The sequence below is a fragment of the Carcharodon carcharias genome, chromosome 18, assembly GCF_017639515.1.
Source record: "Carcharodon carcharias isolate sCarCar2 chromosome 18, sCarCar2.pri, whole genome shotgun sequence".
NCBI lineage: Eukaryota > Metazoa > Chordata > Chondrichthyes > Lamniformes > Lamnidae > Carcharodon > Carcharodon carcharias.
The window spans coordinates 52,417,717-52,436,098 of record NC_054484.1 but is presented as its reverse complement, the minus strand read 5'-3'; the positions used below and the strand labels follow the sequence as shown (position 1 = coordinate 52,436,098).

General features: G+C 41.3%; 1 protein-coding gene across 1 annotated transcript in view; it reads right to left on the bottom strand.

The window, feature by feature from the left end:
- Window positions 1–18,382, bottom strand: part of dmd (dystrophin) — a 1,748,406-nt gene that overhangs the window by 1,402,953 nt on the left and 327,071 nt on the right. The window contains exon 6 of the mRNA XM_041212034.1: window positions 7,667–7,839. Coding sequence (XP_041067968.1) covers window positions 7,667–7,839 — 173 coding nt within the window. The remainder of the gene's footprint in view (window positions 1–7,666; window positions 7,840–18,382) is intronic.

Below are 18,382 nucleotides of genomic sequence, written 5' to 3'. Positions count from 1 at the left end.
GACGAGCGATGACGTCGGGCATATGTCCCAACATCATGGCACTGAGTAGTGATGTTTCGTTCAACAGGCACGCGCCAGAGTTGGCTGCACGCCCGCCGGTATGTAAATGGCCTATTAAGGTTAATCTCATTAAGGTTATTGTAAATGCTACACGTCCAACCTCCTTCGCGTTTTTTAGGAAACCTCATCCACGAGTGGGATGAGGTTTCCTAAAGCTTTTATTAAATAAGTAAAACATTTTTCATACATATAAAAGCATGTCACATGACGGGGACATGCTTAAATAAATTTATAAACCTTTTACTTCATAATTTCAGAAGCCCTTCAATCTTCGAGGCAGCACCGTACCTAAGGGAGATTGATGCGCGAAAGAGCACTGGTCCAAACTCTCCCTCCTCCCACCGCCCGCACAGGTAGCGCTGAGCGGTACCACTTGCGTATTATGCTGGGGCAGACTTTAAATGGCCTGCCTGTGTAAAATGGCGGCGTGGAGCCAATCGCAGGTGGCTATCAGCTCCAAGACTGCCTGTGCCCGCTCGTGCCAAGCCCGCCCGCCAACTGAAAAATTCTGCCCTTGGTTTCCTGGGTCTCAGGAAATGCGACAGGTAAAAAAGCAGGTGAGAAGGACCAAATCCATAAGGTAAGCGCCTTAACAGCATTACTTGTGGACCAGGAAGAGTAGGAGTGTTTCCCTCAGCCCAACACAAGCTTCCAGACCTACAATCCTCAACTTCCCCTGATTTTCCCCCTCCAAATTTCCTGTCTGCCAACCATGAACTTTCCCCTCCCCGATCACCATTTTCCTCTTACTACCAACTTCATTCTCTCTCTCTCCCTCCCTCCCTTCCTACTTGCTCATCGCCACACCCTTGTGCTGCAGGTTTTCCTGCCTGCAACACAGTCCGCTTATCAATCAATCCCTCAATCAGGCTGCCTTTTAGGTGAGAAATCTGCAGAAAAAAACTTAATAAAATATTCTGTAGTTAGTATCTGTAAGGTAGCCAGAAAACTCCTATTTCTGGGTTCTGGGTTTTCCAACAAGGACTTCTCCCACCCTCCCATCTGCCACCTGAACCCTCTCTATCTCATCATAAATATCGAGGCCATTGTGTTTCGCTCCTGAATTATCTTTGATTCTCCCAGGAACTTGAAACCATAGTCGCATTATTATATCACAACTTTTACTGTTTACTAGCAATAAATATTGCAAGTCAGTCACAATATATAGGCAAATAAAAACACACTGGGGAATATGTGAGCTAAAGCAAGGTCACTTAAATTATAATGATGCAAATAAATTAAATCCCCAGACTGAACACAGCCATTATACAGATAGCCCTCCTTGTTAAATTTCCAGCAGCTATTATTTAAACTAATTGTTTCAGTTAAAAGCAGAAAGATGATGATGAAATACATTGCACAGACTCAGCAAGTTTAAAGAGGAACAGTGTGAATTAATATTCATTCGCTTTTAGATTGCCTACAAAAAAACTAGTACATACTTGAAATAACATGTCCTCATTAATTCAGCATGTGACATGAACCTGCCTATCGTCTTTAAATTGGGTTCAGCTGCCATGAAGCCTGTAATGTTGAGTATTTTCTTATTCCCTATTTTCTTCCCTCTTCTTTGATAGGTATTGCCTCCTTTTTGGAAGTTTCAGGGGCAATTGCTGCCATCACAAATTCTCCCAAGAGGCCAGTCATAATGTGTGGGCCTCAATAGAGAGTAGCAGCATGAGTACTGTCACTGAAGCCATTTCTGTCCCACTTTCAGCAGTGATTACTTGACACTTACTGAGGAAGGGAAATCCATGATCTATTTTTCTCTCCCTAATCCAGTATAGCTAAGGAAAACTGTAGCATCCCCAGAACTGCAACTGCCTAAGGTGGTTCTCACAGCACACATCAGGAATTAAACTTGCATCTCGATGGGTCTATATACCTCAACTACTTCTTGGATAAATTTGCTGAACCACCATGGGAGTTGGGTGTTAAGAAGTCTATTTATCATTAGTTAAAATAGATTGGTCATCCTGTGCTGGGGCTGCTTACTTGTCTGTTGACTAAACTGTATACAAACTCCAAAGATTATATGAAGAAAATATCCAACAAACATGAATCGGGAATTTTCAACCCTCAGGTGAGCCACAGTGACATTATACCACGATCATTAATAAAGCTGCTCTGTAACGACATTAATAAATGTCTTCCCCTTTCAGAAAAGCACACAAATAACTTCCTTGAACCACTAATATTCTTTGATTCGGTTAGCCACACAAACTACTATAATTGAACATTAAAAAATGCAAAAGAAATAACAATAATAACATCTGGCATACTATGAAATTATAGAATGAGACAGTTCTGAAAGGCATCATTTGGCCCATTGTGACCGTGCCGGCTCTTTGAAAAAGTTATCCAATTAGCTTCCCCCACAGCCTTGTAATTTTTTTTTCCCCTTTCAAGTACTAATTCAATTCCTTTTTGAATATTATGGAATCTGCTGCTCTTACCATTTTACACATGGCATTCCAGGTCACAGCAACTCGCTCAGTAAATAAAAACCTCTTACCTTGCCTCTGATTCTTCTGTCATTTACCTTAAGTGTGCAGCCTCTGGTCACTGATTCTTCTGCTATAGGAAACAGTTCCCCTTTCTTTACTCTAACAAAACCCATCAGGATTTTGAACACCTCTATCAAATCTCCCCTTAATCTTTGTTGCTCTGAGGAAAGCAACCCCACCCTCTCCAGTCTCACCATATAACTGAAGTCCCAGTAATCTCCTCTGGTAAACTGCTTTCGCCCTCTCCAAGGCCTGAACATCCTTCCTAAAAGGTGGTGCACTGAATTGGACAGAAGACTCCAGCTGGGGCTTAACCAGTGTTTTGTCAGGATTTAGCATAACTTCCTTGGCTTTTGTGCTATCTGACCTGAGTTATGAAGCCAATGCCCCTCCTGGTCCACAAACAGTGTTATAAGAAGCACTTAGCTGCTGCATCCATCTGCTTCCACCTCCCGTTAGCTGTCGAGTTTCCCGAGCGTTGCAAAACCTGGCCGTTCATCGATAAATTTACATTACTATCAAAGTACACATTTCCCCATCCAAACTGGCAACATGCAGGAAGACATGCATTTTCAAAGATTACGTTGCTATAGTGAAAATGTAGTGACCTTGTATGTGAATACATCACGTTTGTGCCAGGTCATTTTTAATGCTTTCAGTACTTGAACATTCTTTTCAACAATCCTGAATTTCCTCCAATTTATTATTTTGAAATTACAAATCTCAGGACACTAGGGAAATAACACAGTCTTCGAAGATTTTCTAAACCCAGTTAAAATATCAAGTAGTGTTTACATTACAGGGCTAATCTCATTCCATTCTTGAAGATATTGGCCTGAAATCCATCGAGTTCTTTGTAATTGGTTGAAGAAATAAATCCCATACAGAAATTTTCTCTAAGTAAAGGTAAGATTGAATTCAGAACGACAGACTGCAAAGATAGGGCGGGGGGTGCGGGGGACAAAGTTAAAATCCACCTCGAATAATATGAATTTAATTCTCAATCTGTATCAGAGGAAAAATGAATATTAGTAGATTGTATCAAATTGTCACCCCTAAGCCTAATTTGCCTGTCCATTAATTTACACAAAAGAAAGACTTGCATTTGTATTGCACCTTTCTCAATCACTAGACAGCCCAAAGCATGTTACAACCAACAAAGTACCTTTTCTGAAGTGTAGTCACTGATGTAGGAAAAACAGCAGCTAATTGTGCACAACAAACTCCCACAAACAGCAATGCAATAAAAATCAGATAATCTGTTTTTTATGATGTTGATTGAGGAATAAATATTGGCTAGGACGCTTTGGTTAACTCCCCTGTAACTTTGTTGAAATAATGCCCTGGGATCTTTTACCCCCACCTGAAAGGGCAAGACAGGACCTTGGTTTAATGTCTCTTCCAAAAGATGGCACCTCTAACAGGACAGCACTTCTTCAGCACTGCACTGGAGTGTCAGCCTGGATTGTTGCACTCAATCTACAACTTGCTGGCATGAGAGGTGAGAGTGTTACAAACTGAGTCACAGCTGATACCAAACGCCTGACACTGAATGGAAATCAGGTACTTCAGGTCCATGATTTTCTCAGTGGTTTTCAGTTACATTATGTCAAAATAAACATTCATATTGGTAGCCTAATAATTAGCTGTTACTATTTCCAATTCCCTGTGGAATCATCCGTCAAAGAATAACAAACTGATGCATGACCTTCAAATTTGATTTCACGATGCTAATGATGTTAGGCAAAGCTAGCGGACTCATGCCAGTTTCCCATGTAACCTAGATACCAGGACCCACATGTAGATCACTGTGGAAGTACAACCTGCTAGCAATCCAAAATATCAATGTGTTTATTAGAATATCCTGTACTTATTGTACAACACCAGTTACATAAAAATATCAATGCTTCAGTTCGACACAGCCTCTCTCAATTTCTCTAGTAAATCTTTCAGCTAATCGTCCCACAATGACTGCCTAGTCAATTAAATCAGGATTGTACAATGCTAACCAATTTGTCACTGTCTGTTTTGGCTCTCAGGTTTTATGTTCATACAGTTAGTTCTGCCATTGACACTGAGATTGCCTTTCACCATTGAACATTTGTATTTTTCTTTCCTAGAGGAATATACACTCTAATGAAGAATTTTACCGTACTATAGATAACGTTCTTGATATAGCTGGAAATAATGTATCATTTACAATAAACTGAATCATTCTACTGAGCTAAACGAATGAGCTGTTGATTTTGCATACTTATGAAGCAAGAATGTACAATGTTATAAAGAATAATGGACTTGCAGCCTGCAACAATTTAACTTGACAATGAGCACTTATTTTTCAAAGCCCCAATCTAATTCTGATTGCATATAGTTCATGTTTTCACATTCAGATTTGATTAAATTCTATACTGATTACAAAATTAACCGATTACAGAACACATTAAGGCCAGGATTTTAAACCCCTAACCCAGAAAAAAACGATGGGCACGAGGAGTTAAAATTTGAAAGTTCTAGCATTCAGCTCCAACTCACCATTGGCTGGATCTTATGTTCCCCCGCCGATGGATTTTATGGCGGGGGAGCAAGTAAAATCCAACAGGTGACCTTCCCACCTCCTACCAGCCCGCCTCCAACCTCTCTGAAATTTTACAGGGCACAGGGGAGGCATCGGGTGGCCCGCTTTTAGGCTTTGGGCCTATTGAGGCCCTTAATGGCCTCATCCTGCCCATACCAGTATTTTACTTGGAGCCGAGGGGAGGCCCATGCCTTGCAGTAAGCCTGGCAGCTTTAATGAACTGTTGCATGACCTTCAAGTTTGATTTCATGATGCTAATGATGTTACGCATAGCCAGTGGACTCATGCCAATCTCCCATGTAACCTACATACCAGGACAAGGTACCCCTATGTAGATTATTGTGAAAGTACAACCTGCTTGCAATCCAAAATATCAAAATATTTATTAGAAGATCCTGTGCTTATTGTACAACACCAGTTACATAAAAATATTAATGCTTCAGTTTAACACAGCCTCTCTCAATTTCTCTAGTAAATCTTTCAGCTAATCGTCCCACAACGACTGCCTAGTCAATTAAATCAGGATTGTACAATGCTAACCAATTTGTCACTGTCTGTTTTGGCTCTCAGATGTGCAGGCTGGTGTCGGGCAACAGGGGTGGGAGTTTTTTTGTGAGGGCGCCCAGGCCCATTGGAGACACCCTCCCCTTGGTCATTTCCCCACTTTAACCATCCTCCCTGTCCCCTTGAACCCACGTTCCCAGAAGCACCACACCCCACCAGCGCCAACCCACCACCCACCCCAACTGCTCAGACAGGTTGGCAGGCCTCAGCAAGACGCCCAGCCCTAGACTTACCTAGGCTCCTCGACATGGTGCAACTGTCTGTAGTCCTAGTATTGGCCACCAGCTGGCACTGCTGGGACTATAGAGCTGCTACCCATACGATTGGCCAGCAGCTCCCTAAATCAGGGCATTCTCCTGGCTCTCATTGTTAAATTGTTGCGGGACAGCCACCAAGATCATGGACACACTCCCTCCTGATTTTTTAGCCGGGCGGGTGGGGACCACGGCACCCCGTAAAATCCAGCCCCATGTTTCCAGTCACTATAATTTATATAACTAATGGGGAAACTGCTACAGGCAGGCTTGGGCCTACTTAATACTTAGAAGTCATTTATCTGGCACCATGACATCAATATTCAGGTAATGGAGTTGATCAAGAGAACGGGGCTGGATTTTATGTTTCTTGACAGGGTGAGAGAGGTGGAATGGAAACTGAGTGTTCCGCCCATTGCTATCTCAGCTCATCCAATCAAGCCTCAGATAGCTAATTATTGGCCGTCCAATGAAGAAGACCAACCAGAGGAGCAAAGAGGAGCTCCAATCGGCAGTGTCAGCTGGGACATCATGTGGCAGAGGGGGTAATGCCATAAACAGGAAGTCAGTCACAGTTAGAATTGTAAAGGCCTCTGCTCTCGGATCAGTCTTTATTTTTTTTACTGAAGTGTCAACAAAGTGTCCCCCCCAGCAGATTTTGCTGGTACATGCAGCCATGGTCTGCTGTGATGCCTTTTCTTTCACCCTTGTGCCGCTTTGTCATAGCTACTGTAAAATACTCCCAGAGCCTTTCATGTCCGACACCCGGTAAATGGAGCAGGCAACAAAAAATTGGGGATGATTGGCTGTTAACAAGTTAATTTTAAATTGACTGGCAGGCAGCCAATTTCTGTGCCTGCTCATCTTCTGTAATTTGGGAGGTAGGCGTGATGATGTATTGTCAACTGGATGCCATCATGCTCTATATTACGTTTGTGAGGGGGTTGAGGGGGGCACATCTGATTTGTGGATGTAAAATCAAGCCCACAGTTCTTGGATCTTGTACTGAATTTCAGTGTAACATTGTGGAAGACTAAATAGAGGGACGTTAGGTTGGAGATGGACGAGAAGAATGGATATTGCGGTCCAGAGAGCTTATGGAGAGCACCAAGTGTTTGGCAAAGTGATAATTCCATCCATGTTTGCTTCTTTATTTGCTTTTTAAAAAATCTGTCCTCTTCTTTGCTCTGATTCCACTAGATTAATTATTCATTAATCATTTATCAGTTCTGATAAAAGGTCAATTTGTCCTTATCTCTCCACAGATGCTGACTGATCTGCTGTGTGTTTCTAGCATTGTCGTTTTTTATTAAAGATGCTCTTGCTCCACTGTTGTGCTATTCTCAGCCCATGAATAACCTTTTACATTAATAAGTTGAACATTCCTATCCTCTTCTCAAAGCTGTGGGGTCCCAAGATGAAGCACTACATAAAAGGTTAATGCTATTTTCAGTGGCTTGTGATAAGAGGCCTGCTAGCTTGCAGAAGCTTTCCAGATCTTATCCTCATTTATTTTCTTGCTGAACAAACATCCTATAGAGATCAGTCCCAGTTCTCAAGATTTTGTGTTCTGCAAGAGATAAGCTCAGTGTAACAGCAAGCCTCCTGACATTTTTGTTGGTGTATATGTTATTGTGACCAAAAAAAAAAACCCTTCAACCAAAATGCCAAAAAAGAAATCAGGAAATCTCCTGCCTCTTACTCACCTGTGACTGTGGATGAGTGCATTGAAGGCCAAGCCATCGGACCAGCTGGAGGTGAAATTAACAACATTGACCGGTTTGTAGTTACAGACGGACTGGCGCACCCAGCTCAGCAGAATCTTCTCGCTATTGGTTTGCTGCAGGTTGGCCATGATGCCTTTCATAACATCTTTTACCTTAAAAGAATGCAAACAAGTTAGCAGAACAAGACAGGACAGTAATGTGAAACTGATACCATCTCCCCAGTATCATTAACACATAAACATCAAATAATGCATTTTCTCCCCCTCTTGTAAAATATTATATAATATTCAAACATTAAAAAATTGTATTTTAGGTTCACATTTCACATTATATCCAATTTCATCCTCTCTCCCCACAATCTTTCAGTCAATAATTCAAGGTGGCCTGCAGTGCAGGCTTCTGCTGTTGATCACGGCTACTGCTCTCTGCTGCCTGTCCCAAAGTACTCTTTATGGGGGAATGTAGATTCCCACTGATGAGTTTTCATTTTCAACAAATAGAAAATTGCTAACTGAATTTCACTGGCAGCGAGCAGTGGTCTAGTTGGTGGGAGAGGCATTTCCCTGACATCAAATTACAGAATGATATAGCACAGAAGACCGTTTGGCTCACTGTGCTCTTTGGTAGGGCTTTCCAATGAATACTATTTCCCTGCTCTTTCCCCAAAGCCCTGTAAAATATTTCTCTTCAAGTATCTATCCAGTTCTCTTTCTATTGAATCTGCTTCCACCACCCTCTCAGACAGCTCATTTCAGACCACAGCAACTTGCTGTGTAAAAAATCTGTGTCACCTCTGAATGTTTTGCCTATCACCTTAAATCTGGTTATCGGCTCTTCTGCCACAGGAAAAGTTTCTCCTATTTATGCTGTCAAAAATATTTATAATTTTGGACACTTCTTTCAAATTCTCTCTTAACCCTTCCTGTTTTGAGAACAAGCACAGTCCTTTCATATGATTGATGAAAGAAAAATGCTGCGGATGCTGAAAATCTGAAATAAAAACAGAAAATGCTGGAAAAATTCAGCAAGTCTGGCAGCATCTGTGGAGAGAGAAACAGAGTTAATGTTTCGAGTCTGTATGACTCTTCTTCAAAGCTTCCAATGCTCTAAAGAGTCATATGGATTGGAAATGATAACTCTGTTCCTCTATCCACAGATGCTGCCAGACCTGCTGAGTTTTCCCAGCGTTTCTCTTTTCATTCCCTTCATGTGATTGTAGTCTCTTATCACATAGAGGTACCATTCAATCACATCTCTTCTGCACCTACTTTAAGGCCTCTACATCCTTCCTGAAGTGTGGTATCGAATATTGAACACAATATTGTTTTTTGTGCTCTTTGCCTCCATAAATAAAGTAAAGGATCTTATCTTTTTTTTTTATAAAGAGACTTCTCAATTTGTCTTGCCATCTTCAAAGATTTGGGTACATACCCTCCCAGGTCTCTCTATTCCTGCACCCACTTCAAAATTGTACCATTTAATTCAAATTGCCTCTTCTCATACGTCCTACTACCACGCTTTTCTGTGTTAAATATCATCTGTCCAAGTGTCAGCCCATTTTACAAGTCTAAGTACTCATGAAGCAAGTTACCATCCTTCTCTATTGTTTACCACATTTCCAGGTATCATATCATTTGCAACCTTTGAAATTATGGCCTATATACCCAGGTCATTAATGTGCATCAAAAAGAACAGTGGTCCTAATAACAAAAATGAAAGTAAAATGCTGCGGATGCTGGAAATCTAAAATAAAAACAGAAAATACGGGAAAAACTCAGCAGGTCTGGCAGCATCTGTGCAGAGAGAAACAGAGTTAATGTTTCGAGTCTGTATGACTCTTCTTCAGAGCTCTGGGAGACAAGGAGACCACAGAGGGAAGAGATCCCACTTAGCAAAGGAAGAACCCTGCCTAGAATCCACTAGCAGGCGGAGAAGTGGGGCTAGCCATTTACCTGCTGATTTGAACAAGTCCTAATAACAAACCCTGAGGAACATCAGCGTTTAATTCACTCCAGTCTAATAAATAACCATTCAAACTCATTGCTTTCTGCCCATTAGCTGATTTTGTATCTATGCTATCGTAATATTGCCAACATGACTATTGTATTTATTACAACCGGGAAGGGGAAGTGTGCAGCTGATCTAGATCCACTACTCCACAGGTTGCAACAGTAGTTTAAATGTTCAAGTCACTCACCAAAATGCTAACTATTTACCTTCACTACTGTTGCGAACATACAAACAAGGAGCAGGAGTAGGCCATTCAGCCCCTTGAGCCTGCTGATCTAATAGTAACCCAAAATCTGCATCCCATCTACCCCTAATAACCCATCACTCCCTTGCTTTAAAAATACTCAGAGACTCTGCTTCCACCACCTTTTCAGGAAGAGAGTTCCAAAGACTCTCCATCCTCTGAGTGAAACCCAGAATAAAAAATAATTTAACCAGGCTTCTTTCAATAAACAACAAACTTATTAGCTTATTATGAAACCAGTCTTGTCGAATAGAAAGGCAAAGCTTATCAACATTCAGTATGGAATATGAAATTATACTAATTACTCTTTCAAGATACCCTAAGTCTCTCACACACCCACATGCACAAAAAACAATACAATACAAAGAGAAAGAGAGAAATTCAGTCAAAGATTAAAAGTCAATGGTTCAAAAGCAAAGAATAGATGGTGAAGTTCTTGAAATGGCCGCCGGGTTATACGGCTGGTCTCAGCACTGATCCGCGAAACAATCAATGACTCTGGCACTGCGTCTCAGGCGGACTTATGGGTTACTCGAGGGTACTCTATTCCAGCATGTAGAGCTTCTCAGGAGCGGCTTATATTCACTTCCAGCTGTGGGCTGGTTCTGGACTGCAAAAAGACTGTTGACTTCCTTCTCAAGCAGTTGGTCCTTCTCTTCTCAAAGCAAAACCAAAATCCACTTTTTGTTAAACACATTTACAGGCATGGGGCAGAAGTGGGCCCCGCTGCCATCTTAAGAGGGCGAGCCAATTAAGGCCCAGCCAGTGCGACGTCCGCCGGGAAGCGCTATGCGCTTCCTGTGCAGGCGGGGGGGTGGGGCGATTACCCAAATGCGAGAGTGTGCTCTTTTGCGCATGTGCACAAAAGAGCACACATCTCCATGAGGCTAAGTGCTGCCTCAGGGAGATCACTGACAGCTGTATAAACTTTAAAAATAGAAAAATAATAAAATCCTTAACATGTTCGCCTCATGTGGCAATGTCACACGAAATGGGACATGTTGATAAATCTCACTGAAACTTTAACAAACTTTTTTAAACCCTACATGAAATCTCATCCCGCCGGTGGATGAGGTTTCATGTATTTTGAGAAGCCCACCCGGGGTTCTGGCCTGCCCACCAACCTTAAGGTTGGACGGGCAGGGCCTTTAATTGTTTTAATTATCCTGTCGATGGCCACAATTGGCCATTGACAGGTCAGCGGATGGACAGCTGATCTCGCTGTGCCCCCATCTTCCTTAAAAATTAAGTGGGGCGAGACGTCATCCCGCGTTGTTTTGCCATTGGCGAGCGGGCCCCGCCCCCTGCTCGCCAACAGCAAAATCCAGCCCATGGTGTTTTTATCAGAGCCATAAAATCCATGTGACCCCCTTTGTACACATTTCACCCAGGTCAAGAGATTTACAATTATTTTTACAACTGCTTAATTATCTTTTCTTGTAAAACAATACATTTTCCAGGAACAGCAATCAGAATCATGCATTAACCCCTTAAGGGACAATGTATTTTAAACACAAATAATCCAAAATGACCTTAGTCCTTGAAGATTAACCATTTTCTGTGATCAAAGTGTTCATGACATATGGTAATTTCGCCTTTTGAAAGTCCATATACACAATATCAACTTTTTCCAGCATTTCGTCAAAGAACTGAATCAAGTTGGTCAAACAATTTGATTTTGACAAATCCACACTTACCCTTATTCATTACCCCATAATTTTCTAATGACAATTAATTTTGTCCAGGATTCTTGTCTCTAAATGTTTCCCTACCACAGGCATTAGCTGACTGGTCTGTTTATCTCTCGCCTCCCTTTCTTTTACAACATGGGGTAACATTTAGAATCTTCCAGTCCTCATTCATATGGAGCCTTTCATGACCATAGGACATCTGAAAGCACTTTACAGCTAGCTAATTAAGTACTTTAGAAGTGTAGTCACTATTGCAATGTAGGAAACACAGCAACCAATTTGCATGCAGCAATCTCCCATGCACATCAATGTGATAATGACCACATAAATCTGTTTTTTTGCTGTTGAGATACAAATATGAGTCAGGACACTGGGGATAACACCCTTCCTTGTCTTCAAAATGCTGCCATAGGATCTTTTACATCTACCTGAGAAAGAGTGGACGGGACCTCAGTTTACCATTTCATCTTAAAGACAGCACCTCCAATAGAACAGCACTCCTCAGTACTACATTGGAATGTCAGCCTTGATTATTGTGTTCAGGTCCGGGAGTGGACTTGAACCCACAACCATTAGACTCAAAGGCATAACTGCCACCAGCTGAGCGAAGGCTGACACCATTTACAGATATATCCACTAATCTTTCTCAATCTCTCTTTGCCCCTCCTACACTCTTTTTAAGATGTCCTTTGTAATTTCTATATTCAGATTTGGTTTTCCACCACATTTTTAACTTTACAATTGTTATAAGCCTCCTTTACTTGTTTCATTTTAACCTCTGTACCTTTAGTAATCCAGGGAACCTTAGCTTTGGGTGCTCTCCTTTCCCCCTCATGAGAATATAGCTACTCTGTACCTTAACCATCTGCTCTTTAAAAGACTCCCATTGTTCAGTTACTCTCTTGCTTACCAATTTTTACTCCAATCCACCTAAATCAGATCATTTTCAACTCACTGAAGTTAGCCCACCTGCAGTTCAGTATTGTTTTTCCTTGATTGTACCTGGTCACTTTCCATCAATTTCTAAATCTGACGATAGTGTAAATAGTGTCCCATTCAAACATGCTTCACTTGCTCCGCTTCATTTCCCAGTCTAGGTCCCGTACCACTTCCTTCCTCATTGGGCTGGAAACATACTGATCATAAAAGTTCTCTTGTACATATTTCAGGAAGTCCTCCCCGTCTTTTCTCTTCACATTGTTTCTATCCCAGTTTATGTTCAAATAATTGAAGACTCCATTATCACCACAAGGTATTTTATATCCTTCTGTAATTTATTTGCAATTTTGCTCTTCTCTTTCCTTCTAATTATTTGGTGGTCTGTAGTATAGCAGCATAATAGCTCCTCCATTGTTCCTCAATTCTAACCGAACAGATTCAGAGCAGAATTTTGCCGATGAGCAGGAGGCGGGGCTCACTCGCCAACACGTAAAATGACGCGGGATGACAATGGGTGGAACCCCCGATGTCATCCTGGTCCATTTAAATTTTCAGGAAAGCGGGAGTGCAGCAAAATCAGCTGCAGGCCCGCTGACCTGTCAACGGCCAATTGAGGCCATTGACAGATCAATTAAAGTACTTAGTGTACCTGCCAGTCCAACCTTAAGGTTGGCGAGCAGGCCACGAGCCCCGGCGGCAAACAGATAAAACATGAAACCTCATCCACCTGCAGGATGAGGTTTCATGCCGGGTTTTAAAATTTGTAACAAAGTTGTTATGTTAATTATGAACATGTCCCATCTCATGTGACATTGTCACAAGAGGGGGATAATGTTAGGGAATTTATTGTTTTCTATTTTTAATATTTTTAAACGTGTAAGCGATCTTCCTGAGGCAGCACATAGCCTCAGGGAGATGTGTGCTCTTTCATGCACATGAGCAAAAGAGTGCACTCTCGCTTTTGGGGAATCCACCCCCCCCGCCCACACAGGAAGCGTATAGTGCTTCCCGCCGGACGTCATGCTGGGCAGACCTCAATTGGCCCGCCCATGTAAAATGGCGGAAAGGCCCGTTTGTCCGGCGGGGATCGTCTCCCCATCTGCCGGAGTTTGGGTCGGGCCCGCCCATCCGGCAGGCAGAAAATTCTGCCCTCAGTGTTTGGTCCCTCAACTACCTCATCTCTCTCCATTGATACTATAGTTTTCTGATCAATATTGCCACTCCTTCCTTTTGTCCCTTCCCCATCTTTCCTGAATGCCTTGTAGCCAAAATATTCAGTTCCCAATCCTTCTCTTCATCAAGTCCAATCTGTGTTATTACACTAACTTTGTCATAGTCTCATGTGGTGATTTGTGTCTGCAGCTCAGCAACCTTATTTACCACACTCCATGCATTTAACATACAGGCACTCTAAATTCATTTTTGACTGCTTAGCAATTGCACACCCCTCCCCCCGACTCCAACTGATCTCTCCTATTTCTAAACTACTCCTTATTCTAGTATTTTTTGTCTTTCCTAGCCCTCTGTGCACCTGATAGTTCTCATGAATGTTTCATGCTCATGCCAAATTAGTTAAACCCTTCCCCACAGTACTAGTTAGCTATCTCTTGAAGATTTTGGTCCTTGCTCTTTTGAGGTGTAACCTGTCTAACTTGAACAGATTCCTCCTTCCCTAAAATGATCCCAATTCTCCATGAATCTAAAGCCCTTCCTCCTGCACCATCTCTGCAGCCAGGCATTAATTTGTTTTATCCTAATAAACCCCTTTGCAAAAGAAACTGTTGCCACAGCTGGTGAGTTCATTCGGCATCTAATATTCTGTATAATAGAAACATAACTATCAACTTCACTTTAATACCCAGATTAGTTCAGCACAGCTAAAGCAATACTCATTTTCAAAAAAAGAAGCCATTGAAGGAGGCTTATTCTTAGCATCAGAAACACTGAAAAGATAATATCATTGTAAATGTAAATGCAAAACAAAGCGCACTGTCTACAGTCTTGCTGCCAATCAACTAACAGAAAGTGTGGGAAATGATTTAAAGTGCCTCATCACCACTTCCATACCTCCCAGCTGAGAGAATTATCTATTAGATATTTCCTGATTCAAATGCTGCAAAGCTCAGTATCTTGCAAAATATATCTTGCAAAACACACTGCGGTGGAGACAAATATAAATCATCACTGGTGCGTGAAAAATGGAACCGAACAGCATTTTTTCCTCCGTAATATCAAATGTAATGATTTGATGCCAATGTCAATGATTTGATCTCTGCTTTGAAATAATGAGAAAATTAAATGAGAATTTAAATTGACTATGTTCTGAAATAAAATCATTGATTATGTTCCAAAATGAAACAGAAATCAATAATCAGAATCTGTATTTTCTGAAAGATTTTGTCATTTATTTACTTTGCAACAATCTGGCAATCAGCACCCACCCTGCAGATGATGACATGATGACAGCAGTAACATCAAAGTGTCAATAAAGTAATTCACATTTGATTAAAATAGAATTTGTTTTAAGTGCCTAAACAATCTTGTCATCTCCTCTCCTGCAGAGACAGATTTGCATTGCACAGGTTCCAATGGCATTCACAGCTTTCAGTTGGAACATAGGAAGAGCAGTGCATCATTTAGCCCCTCAAGCTTGATCTGCCATTCAATCAGATCATGGTCGACCTGTACTTCAATTCAATTTACCTTCCTTTGCTTCATATCCCTTAATACCTATAACTGACAAAAATCTGGCAATACAAACGGAAAATGCTGGAAGCGTAAGCAGGTCTGGCAGCATCTGTGGAGAAAGAAAGTTTACAGGTCAGTGATCTTTCATCAGATGAGGGCAGATGAAAAGTCACTGGTCTGAAATGCTAACTCTGTTTCTCTACACAGATGCTGCCCGATCTGTTAAGTAGTTCCAGCATTTTCTGTAATTACTTCAGATTTCCAACATTTGTCATATTTTGCTTTTGTAAAGATTTAACCATCTTAGTATGAAACTGTTCATTGACTCAGCATCTGCAGCTTTTTGGGGAGAACGATTTCCACTATCTCAAGTGATAAACTGCTTTCCTGATCCTACTCCTAAATGGCTAGATCTAATCTGACGATGATGCCCCCTTGTTCTGGAATCCCCAAATAGAGGAAATAGTTTCTCTATATCTACCCTGTTGAATCCCTTTATCATCTTAAACATCTCAATTAGATTACCCTTCAACCTTCTAAATTCAAGGAAATGCAAATGAAGGTTATCCAAACCGTTCTTATAATTTAGCCCTTTAAAGCCCAGCATCATCCCTTGCTGTTTTCTCTCTGAGGTCAAGAAGTCCTTCCTAAAGTGTGGTTGCCAAAACAGAATGCAGTCTTCCAGATGAGGACTAATCAAGGCTCTGTGCAACTGAAGCATCTTGTCCTTGCCTTTGTATTCCAACCTTCTTAAGGTAAAGGCCAACACTGCATTAGCCTTTTTGATGACTTGTGCTCATGCACTAGGTTTTAGTTATTTCTGTAATTGGGCACTCAAATCCTTTTGTTCCTTCAGAGTTCCCATTCTCATTATTATTATTAAAATTTGTCTTTCTTGGACCCAAAGTGGATACATTTGCATTTCTCCACTTTGAACCCCATCTATTTATTCCACTAGTTTAGTCTGCCCATTTGTAACTTCTCATCTAGAAGAACTTCAAGTACTTCTTGTGCGAGCCTGGACAGTGGAGCCACGGTTGTAAAGTTTGCATTTAAAAAAAAATAAATGGATGGCCATACGTATCAAGATAATACTTGAGGGTCTGAGGCCTGCAGCCACTAATTTTTGCATTTTATTTCAGCTTCACTTTTGATTTTTAATTGAAACTTTACTGAATCTTACTTTGTAAACATTGATTTAAACCTAGGTGTGATTGTGCTTCGATTAATTAATTAATAGTAATCAGTAGTGATATTTTTAACTGATTCCCCAAGACCTTGTTTTTTCATACTGGCCATTCACAGCTGTTATCCTTTTTCAAGCTAGACTGCTAAAATAAAAGTTGTCTTTTATCAAAAGTCCTTTTTCTTACTGCTTTCAATGACCCTTGAACTACAAGCTAGGACAATGAATAGCCTTACACATACGGTCAACTATGGTGTGGAATCAGGAGATGGAGTTTGATTGATGGGCATACAACCTGATTGATGGCAGATGAGAGACAGCATCAAAAGATGTGTAAACAATTTGAATATTGAAAAGTCTGCAAAGTCTTGCAGTGCCTGTGAGAAGAATCTGATAAGGAGCCATGTTTACCAGACTTTTATTCCAAGAAAGCCTCAAAAGGCTGGAATGGAACTGGAAAACAGCTTCCAGGGTTTGCTGCTGTAGCTGGAGTGGAATAGTCAAGCATTCAAGACAATGGGAGGAAGGAACGGGAATGGAGTGACTGGTCAAAGTGCCCACCTGTATAAGGTTATTCAGAGACTTGATGATGTATGAACCAAGGGGAATTTTACCATTTTGGGGAGCTGCCTTGAACAGACCAATTTGAGGTGAATGTTTATAATATAGTATGTATCTGTAATATAGTATATATAGTATGTAAGCAAACTTGTCTTTCTTCCTTTCTTTTAATATATAAAGTGCTTTCTTCTCTGAATAAAGCTGTCTTTCTTTTTACTTCTCTCTTTTTATATTATCAATTATAATTGTGATATCACTATTATTATAATTAACATTGTTCAATATTCAATAAAATTCTTGTTTTACCATATTACTTGGCATCATCACTCATTCCTGTTACGTCCAGAGTACAGCTCCAAACTTAAATGAGACTTCATAAAGGACTCTCATGCCCTTACGTACTGTGCATAGTAGCCAGTAATTCCACTGGGAATAGTCTAAGATCATAGGTTAACTCTTCTCCTGATGTGGTGTCATTGAGGCTAACTGTTCTGTCTCTACTGCTACAAAATGGTTATCTGCAAACTCAGTGAAGAACAAGGCCCAAACTTGGAGCCTTTCTGATGTCAACAATATCAAGCTTTTCATTACAAGTTATCAAAGCTTCAACAGAATTTTCTTATGAGGGTTGCAGGAAAAAATAACTCTGAAGGCACATAATTTTGATCTCTGCTATATGATTTGACATATTACTGTCCACAGAATCAATTTCACATGTTATTTACCAAATCTATGTTAGCTGAAGCATGGTGATAACTGCATGGTGCATGAGTTAGGAGACACTTGGGCAAAATCACCCCACCATATCGTTCCAAACCCGCTGCATTACTTATGCATTCCCAGGAAACACCCTGTTTCCACGGCGGTGCCCCCCATGCCATCACCTCGCTGCTTCATCATGCCGGGTGCCATGTTTAAAGTTCAGCCACGTGCACACATCTCAGTGCTTCCAGCCCAAGACTATTGCAGGGAAGAGATCCACGAAAGACAAAAAGCCTGCAGTGCCCAGGTTTAATGACGTGTCACTGGAATGCCATTTGGACGCCATGGAGACCTGCCGTGATATCCCCTACCCCTACTCTGGCCACATGAGGGGCAGCACATCACCAATCCAGCATGGCAGCACATCACCAATCCAGCATGGCAGGTGGTGGCAGTGGTGGTCAGTGCCAATGCTGCACAGAAAAGTTGGTCACCCAATGCACATAGAGGATGAATGATCTCATCTGTACAGCCAGGGTATGGCAACCATCTCATCACTCTGAATTCAGACACTCAAGCCCATCACACATTCAATGGTATCTCACTCAGTGCCAGCTCAAGGGACATCACCACCCTTTCTCACACACACTCTCACATGTCCATCTGGCCTCAAA